The 11,090-nt window shown below is 55.7% G+C and overlaps 1 protein-coding gene across 1 annotated transcript; it reads left to right on the top strand.

The window, feature by feature from the left end:
* The first annotated feature begins 830 nt into the window (after positions 1-830).
* On the top strand, positions 831-9,698 carry DMRTB1 (DMRT like family B with proline rich C-terminal 1). The gene is made up of 7 exons (XM_056122216.1): positions 831-851; positions 4,113-4,659; positions 4,838-4,950; positions 5,602-5,758; positions 5,957-6,153; positions 8,519-8,723; positions 9,628-9,698. Exons 1-7 carry the CDS (start codon positions 831-833, stop codon positions 9,696-9,698), a joined length of 1,311 nt encoding a protein of 436 aa, XP_055978191.1.
* The last annotated feature ends 1,392 nt before the right edge of the window (positions 9,699-11,090 follow it).

Raw genomic sequence — 11,090 nt, 5'->3', positions numbered from 1 at the left:
CTCATTGCTCACCAGAGAGCGCCTTGAAGACTGGGAAGCAAGCAGATATCTGGGTTATAGCTGATGGGGGAAAGAGGCTATAGGCTAAAAGCATCCTCTTCACTCTTGTGTACTACCAATAATGACACATTACAGTGCATGCAATATGTAATGATTATGAATGGCACTCCCGTGCGCTGCATAATGCAAGGTTTTTAAAACATGAAAATGAACTAAACAGTACAAACAGCGATCCTGTTAACTGAAGAGAAAAGATATAATTTAAGGTAAGAAACTTGGGATCTAGGGAGAAGGGGGAGGTGCATAGCTGAAGCAGAGTTAGATAAGACCAACCAGCCCTTTGTGGTTAGTCAAACTGCTGATTTGCCAGAAATAAAAATTTGTTGTTTTTTTAATAAACTTTGGCTTATAAACTTTTGCTTGATGCAGACCTTCTAAGGTTTAGGAGTGAGAAAAGGAAGGGGGTTGGTTCATTGAATGTATCTGTTACTCCTATTTTGATGATCCTTTAAAATAGAAATTTAAAAAAGTGTGTGTGTGTGTGTGTGTGTGTGTGTGTGTACATGCATTTATATAAATCAGCAGCCTGAGAAGTAATTAATCATCAACCTAAATAAAACAAAACTATCAACTTTTCTGAATTTCCAGGAGTGAAATAAATAAAACTCTCTCTGAATTTACCTACATAAATTGAGACTAGGGAGGGAAGAAAGAAGCAGGTTTATTACCCCTCTTAGATTTGTCTACTGTATAAACCGTGCAGTTTCTACGTCTTACAATGTGATTACTGATTAAAAAGATATATAATTATATATTAATGTTCTCAAAGCATGACGCAAATTCACATTACCGTAGGTGTATTTTGTCCTCAAAGTGATGAAGTAAATATGGAAGCATTTTGTACTTAACAAGGCAAAAATATGTTAATTTATATAGCTTTGAATAGAATTTTCCTTTAAACATTATTAGAAAAATGAAAAAAAGTAAGAAAATGAGTGGTCAAGCAGAAAATATATGAGAGTACTTTTTTCTTTCAGGCCTTATCACCTGAGAGCTCTTGCTGTTAAAATTTAAATTTGATGACCTTCCACTCTGCAGTATCATACAATGGATAGCTTAAGCCCCAGACCTTTTGACAGCAGAACCGAAACTTTGATTTTAAGTACCTTTACTGCTATTTTCAAATGGTAAGTTCTGCGAAAAAAATTAGACATTCTGAACTGAGTGCAGTCAGAAAAGGAACTCGCCTGCCCTTTTATCAATGGGATCACATATACCTTGCTATTTTGATATAATTGTAAGGGTTCTACTTAATTTATTTGTTCATTAATTTTAAGTTAAATATATTATTTATGATACTACAGGTTTATAATACCTAATGATTTTTATTTTCCAATTTTTTTTTGGTTTGTTTTTGGGCCACACCTGGGGGTGCTCAGGGCTAACTCCTGGCTCTGCATTCAGGGATCACGCTTAGTAGGCCCAGGGATGCCGGGGATCAAATCCAGATCAGCAATATGCAAGACAAGCACACTATCTGCTGTAATATTGCTCCAGCTCCTACAATACTGTTTTCGGAGTACAGTTTTACCTCAACAAATGCCTGTGTGTGCTTTTTTGTTTTGGGGGTACACTCAGTGGTGCTCAAAGGATATTCCTGGTGGTGCTCAGGGGACCAAAAGGGATATCTGGGATCAAACCCAGATCAGTTGTGTGCAAGGCTAGTGCCCATTCACTGCACTATCTCTCCAGCGCTGACAAAATGTTTATTTTTTTATTTATTTTTTTGCTTTTTGGGTCATACCTGGTGATGCAGAGGGGTTACTCCTGGCTCTGCACTCAGGAATTACCCCTGGTGGTACTCAGGGGACCATATGGGATGCTGGGAATCGAAGCGGGTCGGCCGCATGCAAGGCAAACGCCCTACCCGCTGTGCTATCACTCCAGCTCCTGACAAAATGTTTATATGACACCTCACCCATCACCAAAGTTAACCACCCACCATTATCTAGTTAACCACCCACCATTATCCAACTGATGCCCCTATACTTCATTCCACCTTCCATGGCCTGAGATCATTTTTAAAGTCTAAATCTGAGAAGGAGGAAAGTAAAGCAAAACCTAGAGCTCATTAAATGAATGTAGTTACCAGTGAAGTTCCTGAAGATCTAACCAACACAAAGAGCAGATACGCGGCTGGAGAGCAAGTACAGGGATTTAGGCACTCGTTTTGCATATTGCTGACCCAAGTACCATCCCTGGCATTGCACATACTCCTGGCATTGCACAAGCCCCACCGGGCAGTGATCCCTGAGCACAGAGCCAGGAGTAAGCCCTGAGTGCTGCTGGGTGTGGCCTCCCAAACGGAAAAAAAAAAACACAAAAAAGAATATACTTTTGCATGCATAATATGAGCATTGTGCTTGATAGCAGGAAAGGGTTTTACAAGCTCTTTCCAACATTTTAGTCTTCCGTTAGCCTCAGACTGAAAACCATTTCCTAGTCTCATAAAGGTAAAGGTAAAGGCCCTCCCGTTGATCGTTGATTTGCTCGAGCGGGCCCAGTAACGTCTCCATTGGAGACTTTGTTGTTACTGTGTCTGGCATATCGAATACTCTCGGTAGCTTGCCAGGCTCTCCGAGAGGGGCGGAGGAATCGAACTCGGGTCGGCCATGTTGGCCGCTTGTAAGGTGAACGCCCTACCCGCTGTGCTATCGCTCCAGCCCTCCTAGTCTCATGGAACTGGTAAAACATGTAAAGCTGCAATCAGAGGTCCAAGAAAAGGAGGTGAACACCAAGACTAGCCTTTGCCATTGCTACCAGAAAGAGAAAATGAAAAACACAGAAACAAAAATGGCAGTTTTAAATATTCCCCTATTATCCAGGTATTAACTATAACTACGCCCTGAGATGGTACTGATTCTTATTGTAATTTACACACAGCAGTGCTCAGGGCTTATTCCCGGCAAGTGGAAACCACAGGGAGTTCCATATGCCAAGGATCTAACCTAGGTTGGCTGTGTGCTAGGCACTTGGTCAACCCCCTGTACTACTGCGCCTGCTCCTCTTATTATATAATCTTTCAATCTTAAGTGTTAATGGATCGTTTTTATTTATTTGCTGTTAGACACGGATAAAGGATATCAGAGCGTCTCAAATTTTCTATTAAAAAAAGAAAATGAATTTGCATAGTAGACCCGAAAAACTGAAATTTGTGCCAGGTTTTTAGGTCTTCCAAAATTTGTGTGCGTTACCTGGATAACAAAATCCATGGCAACAAGAAGCAATTGTTCCAGCTCATGCCCAACTATCCAAAGTCGTCTTGACTTTAAAGCACTCTAGGTTGCTTTGTTCTGGAAGTCATAAACAGCGATAGTTCATCTACCAGAGATGCATTCCTCTACCCGCAAGGCATAAGAAATGGAAACTACTGTAGGGGACTACCCTCCAGCAACGATCGAAAGGCACCGAATTCTCCAGAATATTCTGGAAGCATCACTGTGATTGGCTGGTCTCGGCAGGATAAGGAATAAAAGTCAGCAGGAACTTTTGGAAAGACACCCCCGTTTTGCTTTTTCGAATGCTTGTCTACGGGGCGGGCTTGCCGGGACCAGGGCTTCAGGTTCTCTTGCGGTGGGGCTCATCTCTCTGCGTTCGAAATCTGTGGGCCGTTGACGTTGTAGCCACCTTTTCGAATTTGAACTGACACAATATCTGTCTACGGGTGGCGGGAACAGCAAGTTTGTGAAATAAAACGGATCTCTTTTGGGCGGTGACAAAATACAGCCGTCTGGGGAGGTGGCGGGGGCTGGAAGTTTGCAAAATTCAACGCTTCCGACCTCAGATGCGCCCCACGACACCCGGGCCCTTGCATTCCACCAGGAACTTGCCCGACGCGAGTCTTTGCATCTCCTCGTCAGAGGCCCAGGACGCCCCGCGTTTGCAGCTCCGAGAGGGAAAATGCAAGGGGCCTGCTCCAGTTCCGGGGACCGAGCGAGAGTCCGTTTGCTACAAGTGTATCCAATGTCCCCAGCACCAGGGACTTGTGGGGCGCCGCTCGTCTGGGCTCCACTCGCTCTGCAGCTCCCGGACGCGGCGGTTGTGCTCTGCAGACAGACCTCGCCAAGCTGGCCGACAAGATGCTGCGGACCCCCAAGTGCTCGCGGTGCCGCAACCACGGCTTCCTGGTGCCCGTCAAGGGCCACTCGGGCAAGTGCCGCTGGAAGCAGTGCACCTGCGAGAAGTGCTACCTGATCGCCGAGCGCCAGAAGATCATGGCGGCGCAGAAGATGCTCAAGAAGCAGGCGGGGGAGGAGGAGCAGGAGGCGGCCGGCCAGGGCCCGCCGGGGCCCGAGCTGGACGCCGCGGCCGCGGCCCCGGGCCCGAGCTTCCGCCCCCCGCCGCCGCCGGCGCCCGCCGCGCTGCCCGACGTGGTGGAGCTGGACGCCGAGGGCCGCGTGGTCAGCGGCTTCCCGGAGCGGCCTCCGCGCGGGCCCAGCCCGGGCCCGAGCGCCTTCCAGCCCGTGCTGGGCGGCCTCGGCCACGCGGGCCCGAGCGAGCGAGGCCCCGCCGGGCTCTTCTTGGGGGCCGAGGCCGCGGGCCGGCCCGCCTTCCGGGGGCCGCTGCCCCCCCTGCCCGGCCCGCCCTTCGCCGACTTCGGTAAGACCCCGCGCTCCTGGCCAGCGCGGCCTCCGGGGCCCGGGTGGGGACGGGTGGAGCGGGAAGAGGCTCTCCCGGGGAAACCGCTCTCCGGGGACGGACGGGGATTTTATTTCTCGATTTGTGCCTTTTGGGGGGCAGAAGTGAAAGGGGGAGCAGTTGGCGTCCCAACGTTTAGGCCGCAATTCGGGCCTGGTGGTGGCGGACATCAAGATGGCTTCCTGGCGGCGTGGCATGGCGGCGCCTTGGCGCCTCGTCGGGCCCCACTGCGCCTGCGCGCCGGCTCTCCAGGCGCGGGCACCACGCCCTGCCCCGACTGCGCCTGCGCCTGCTCCTTTCCCGCCTGCTCCCGACGCTCCGCCCCTCGGCCTGCCCGCCAGCCCACGGCGCCTGCGCATACCCTCGGCGGCCATCTTCTGTCCTCCGCAGGAAGAGCCGTTGGGGTGTGGCGGCCTCTCTCCTCTTTTTCTGTCACTCTCCCCTGTACGTGGCTTATGTCAGGCGGCTCGCTTGGAAACTCGGTTTCAAGGCGTCCGTGTCGATTTGAGGCCTGGGGAAGGTTGGGCCCCGGAGAGGCCGGCGGGGAGAGTTGAAGGGGTCGGGGGCCGCGCGGGCCGCGAGTTGAGGACCCGGGGGCACGTGCTCCCGTCGCCGTCGCCGTCCTGGGGGCCCGGGTGGGCCCTGACATGGCGGAGCCCAGGCCGCGCCTCGGCTTGGCCGGCTGGAGGTGGCGCCCGGGCCGCCACGAAGGCGGATTCTCTTGGTGGGCGTGCCCGTGTCCTCCTTCCCGCCTGGGACAGTGTCACGGAGCGGCAGGCACACTGGGCAGGCTTCCAGAACCTTCCGGGCGCTGAGGGACGCAAGCGGTCCCGCAGCCCTGGCGAAGGGAGCTGTGCCTCGTTCCAGCCCAGTGAACAGGGACCGGGGACTCGTATTTTGCAGTACCAGGCAGGGGTGCGCGTGGAGTCGGGGGAGAGCCGTTGCTTGCCCCAAGGAACCGTGTCCTGGTGGGAGGTCGTCAGGGAGACGGGTCTGACGGCAGAGCAGGGGCTGAGCAGCGAGGATTGGGGCAGGGAAGGGGTGAGGGAGAAGGCGCAAGGTGACGGGGCTCTGCTGGAGGACCCTGGCCGGCAGTAGGACACCCCCCCCCCCGAAGGCGGGAAAAGCGGGGGGCGGGGGGCTTGTGCTGAATGAATGGGAGTTCTTCGTTAAATGGATCCGAGGGGACGGGGTGGTCACGTGACGCTCTCCGCCCCGCCCCCCCACCTCCCCACCCCCGTGTTTCTGACTCTTGCAGGACTCCCGTTGAGCATCACCTCCAACGGCGCGGCGGGGTCCGAGTACCTGGAGCGAGAGCCCGGCAAGCTGTACCCCAGCATGCGCCCCTACCGCCCGTTCCCGCTGGGCTACCCGGACGCCGCCCCCGGCTCGGGCATCCCCTTGCAGCGGGACTTCCGGCACGTGTCCTGCGGCCACTACCGCGGAGGAGACCTGGTGAGTCCCGCGCCGTCCTCTCGGGGGCCGCGGTTCCCAGCTGCCCGCCTGGCCGCCCTCGACCCCGGCAGGCCTGCTGGCTCGCCCGCTGCGGGGCCCGTCCCACGCCCTGGGTGCGGGTGGGAGGCGGGCGTTGACCCGTGCGGTGTGCCCCACCCGCCCGTTACCCGCCCTGGGAGGTGCCCGTGTGGACTCGAGCTCAGGCCCCACCCGCCGCAGGAGCAGGGGCGCGAGGGCAGGAGCCGTGGTGCAGCGGGTCTGGCGCTTGCTGTGCATGCGGTCGCTCTCGGCCGGATCCCCAGAACTCCGCATTGTCCTCCGAGCCCGGCGCGGAGTGCAGTGCAGAGGGAGGCGTCATCCGTGAGCGCTGCCGGGTGGGCCCGAAATGCAAACAGAAAAGGAAAACCGACCACCTCAAGAGCCAGCAGCTGTCTCTGGAACCCCGAAGCCCCCAGTGAGGAACCAGCAGCCCCCACTCACCCAGAAGGGCTCCTTCACAACCTAGGGGGGCTTTTACTTTCCTGGGGCGGCAACAGGGTATACCAGCGCCAGACCAGATGTGGGCGCTGCCCCCCTCCCACACGCTCCAGCTTTCTTGAGCCTTTAAGGGCATGTTGGGAGCTGGCGTTCAGAGTGAGGAAGTGCGTCGGTGCCCATGGGCGCTGCGGGCAGCAGCGACCCGCCCTTGCAGGGGCCAGTGAAGCGCTCCCTGCTGCTGAGCCCTTTCCAAGGTGGGGCATGAGAATCTGCCGACCTGTGGAGGGTCAGCCTGGGCCAGGCTCCCTGCCTTTGTGGTCTCAGCTCCCAGCTTGTTGCAGACCACAGTGATGAAAAGTCGCCTCCTTTTTTCCCTTTTTTAAATTTTTTTAAGAATTGAATCACCATGGAATAGTTACAAAGCTTTCATGTTTGAGTTTCAGTCATACGATGATCGAACACCCATCCCCCCACCAGTGTACATTTTCCACCACCAGTGTCCCCGGTATCCCCTCATCCCAGCCCTCTCCCGGCCTCTATGGCAGACCGTTTCCCCCATATTCTCTCTCTGCTTTTGAAGCCCCCTGCATTTTGGCGGCGAGCTTTCCCGATTCTTCCCCCGGGTCTGGCCTGGGTCAGGGGTACAGGGCACAGGCGAGGTTTGCCCAGATTGAAGTCTGTGGCCCTGGCCACTGCGCGGCAGCCTGGGACAGCAACGCTCTACACAAAGAGAGGGGCTGGGCCAACTGCAGCACACAACCGCCGTCTGCCAGGGCAGTGAATGCTCTGATTGACAGGCTGCCAGACGGCCTTGGCGGGAAGTGGGGTCTCGGTGGGCTCCCAGGGCCTCAGCTGCCACCACGGGCTTCAGGCCCGAGCTAAGAGCCGGCTGTCAGAAAAAGCACCAGTAACCCCCTTCCCTGCCTTGTTCATGACTGCTCAGCGGGTCGGGCGGTGTCTGCAGGGAGACTTCAGACCCCAGAGCCTGGGACTTGATTCCACCCTCATCCCTCTACGCCCTTCCACCCCTCCTGCTGCTGCTGCTGTCCACGAGGAACACAGGCCTCAAGACGGACACAGCCTGGTCCAGTCTAACCTTGGTGCTTCCTAGCCCCATGGGCTGGGAGGTCACCTAGTCTGGAGGTGGCCTGAAGGCCCCTCCTCACCGCCTGTCGATGCGCTCAAGGGAAATGCAGATGACAAGCTGGCTTGGGGCTGGCCTGTGGGGCTTCCTGTGGGCAGACTCAGCACCAGCAGGCCCAGGCAGTCTTTGGAGTGGTTGGAGGACCGCCTGCAGGTCACACCGTGTTTCTGTGAAGGACACTTGCAAGTCCCTGGTAGGATGCAGACCTTCTGTGGGATGCAGCTGTGGGTGCTGTGCACCCATGTCGAGTAGGACACGGACCATTGGTCTGCCACCTGGACCACAGGACAGCGTTTGAGGACACACAGCCTGCTTGGTGCCCAGCAGCAGCCTCTGAGGAAGGGCCGGTGGCCAGCACCTCCTGCCCCAGCTGGCCGGCTTCCCTCACTACATCTGGTCATGTCACAACAGGGTCCCGCTGGGTCCTAACCTTCAAGTTTTAAATGGCTCCGTGTGTTGGCAAAGCCCTTCAGAAAGGGCAGCGTGGCCTGGGATAGACCCACGTACCCGTCTGGCCTCACTCTTATCTCCCACGCTGCCTTTCTGGTCACCCAGATGACATTGTTGGCACCTCTGTCTGGCACCCTGGGGTTGTGCGTTTGTGGGCCCTCACACACACACAGAAGGGCCAGTCCTGTGCCCACCTCCCTTGTCCTCTCTTCGGCCGGGTGTCAAGGAGACAAGGCAGGTCAGTGCTGCATACCCACCCGCTCCCCATCGCTTTCCCTGATGTGTGCTGTGCAGGTGTCGGAGCCCATTGGGGACTTCCCGTCCAGCTTCTATGCGCCGCCAGCGCCACCTCCGCCGCTGCCACAGCAGCCCCAGTTCCTCCCACCAGGCTTCCTCTCTGCGCTGCACTTACTGCCGCCACCGCCGCCGCCACCGCCTCCCCCCACCTTCTCGCTGACCATCCTATCTGACACTGAAAGGGAGGACAGGGAGCCCACCGGTATGTGGACAGCAGGAGACTGGGGGGACTTTTTAGAGGAAGGGGTGTGGAGAGAACAGAAGTCCACATGGGCTGGGCCTTGGAGTCGTCCCCAACTTCAGTACTCAGGTCTTCCCCCACTGGCCTCTCTGGCAATTGGGGCCTAGAGAAGCAGCACGTGTTACCTGAAGCAGCGGCTGGAGCTGCCTGGGATCGGGGGCGGAGGGGTCTTGGGGGAGGGGGCACTGAGGCTCTGGGTGGTTTGGGTACTGCCCCCTCCTCTAGGCCTCAGGCTTTTGGAAAATGAGCCAGTACACAGTGACTGTGGCTCACCCAGAAACCTGGGTGTGAAATTGCCACAGGTTTCTTTTTGCACCTCTCATGGTTTCAGGGTCCCGGCCCCGGCATTTGCAGCTGTGTGAGCAGAGGTGGGTGGAATCTGCCCTATGCTCCCACCAGCTTGGCCTCGGCCTCGTGGTGGCACTGCTCACGGGCTGTACCTGAGGGCTTAGCAGCTTGGAATGATGCAGTGTGAATCAAGGATCCTTTTCACTGGAGTCATCCCTGTCCCAAGGCCTGGAACCCACAAGTCACCACCTTGGGAGTAGATGAGGCTCAGAGCCACAGAATGGGCTGTGTGCTCCCGTTGCAGGGAGGAGGGAGTATGTAACGGAGTCTGGCTTATGGCCAGCACAGTTATGGTCTCCTAAACCTGGTAGATTAAAGGCAAATTAAGGGGGAATGACAAGGAATCCCTCTGCACCTGCAAACATGGTGCAATTTTCCCTCTTAGTTTTTGTTTCCATGGTGCTGGGCATCAAACCATGGGCCTCACGTGCAAGGTGGGTGTGGTGTGGCTGAGCCCCATCCCCCGTGCCACCTTCCTTCTTCCAGAAGCTTAGACCTTCTGCTTTGTCCTTTGCAGATGCCCAGGAGGCAGAGGCAGAGGCGCCCGAGGATCCCAGCCAGCTGGCAACCCAGGAGAAGTCTGACTAAACCATAGACCGGGCCCACTGCCACTGTGGGAGCCCCGAGGGGGTGGGGCGGGGGGAAGGGGAGGGAACCATGATTTTGTTGACCGTATTGAGTGAGATGAAGGAGGACGGAGAGTGGCGAGCAGTCCTGTTATTTCCTGTCTCAGGCGGGGAGGAAGGAGGGAACTGGAGGTTCTGAATCCTGAGCTTGTGAGGGGGGAGAGGGAAGTCGGTTGCTGGTGGAAGCCCCAGTTTAGAAATGAATTGAAGCATCTCTGGGTCGTGCCGCTCTCGGCAGCCACCCCGCACAGGCGGCCTTTGATTTCTTCAGGACAGGGACACCATCTATTCGTCTCCTGCTTCCGCCGCCTTCACCAGGCCGACTTGCAGCTTCTGACAGACATCCAGAGGCTAGTGTGAGCCTTCAGGATTTGGGCGTTGACAGCCGGTTCTGCAGCGTCCTGCCTCCATGCTGACCCACCGCCCCCTGAGGGCCTTTGTAGGGAATGCCTTGAGCACCAGGGCCATATCCCCTCCCCTCCTTAGAGTTTAAGCCACCTTTGGCATCATTTCTGGTTTTAAAACTTTTATTCATGTTTGAATATTTGATGTTTGTTTTTTAAATAAATAGTGATTGCCGACTAAAAAGTTGACTGTTCCTTCAGCACTCAGGCTACTCTGAGAATAGAATCCTGTTTTCCAGGCACCTGCAACTTCAGTTTCTTCTCTGAACAGTTGATTTGAAATAAAATGAGAACAAAAGTCTGTGTGGAAGGGTTATTTGCTCATGAAATGCTTGTGGAGTCAGCAAGGGTGGGTTGGGGCTGACAGGGCTGTGGGTCTGTCTGGCCTCCTCTTGTCTGGACAAGTCACCTCCGCTCTGCCCCCCTCCCACTCTCCCTTGAGGGGCAAGGCTTCGGCGAGGCTGGTAGTTGGCTTCCGTTCCTGTTAATGCCATATAAATACCAGTCTCTCAAACAGTGGAGACCTTCTCTGGGGGTAACACCCAGCAGTGCTCAGGGTTTACTCCTGGCTCTGGACTCGAGAATTACTCCTGGTGGTGTTCAGGGAACTATACGAAGTACCAGGACTCAGCCTCCGGTCAGCTGCACGCAAGGCAAGTGCCCTACCCAGGGAGCTATTAAGGGCCCAAGCGGTGGAGAGCTGTCATGGAAAGTGTCCTTCCGGGCTCCTTTCACAGGCCAGCAGGTGTGGGGTCTCCCGCTGCTGTCTGAAGGCTCCAGAGCTCTTGGTTTTATTCTCCCCACCCCAGTGTCTGCTGGGATCAACCTGGAGATCACAGCCTGGCCTGAAGGATAGGTCCAATGGGAGAACCAGGTGGACAGGGCCCCAGAGGAGAGTGGCAGTGGGTGGGCAGAGATGGCATTCTGGAAAAGTCTGGATCTTCACCAAA

The sequence above is a fragment of the Sorex fumeus genome, unplaced genomic scaffold (genome assembly GCF_029834395.1).
Source record: "Sorex fumeus unplaced genomic scaffold, SorFum_2.1 ptg000045l, whole genome shotgun sequence".
Lineage (NCBI taxonomy): Eukaryota > Metazoa > Chordata > Mammalia > Eulipotyphla > Soricidae > Sorex > Sorex fumeus.
The sequence above is the reverse complement of the archived record's forward strand: the minus strand, read 5'-3'. Positions and strand labels throughout refer to the sequence as shown.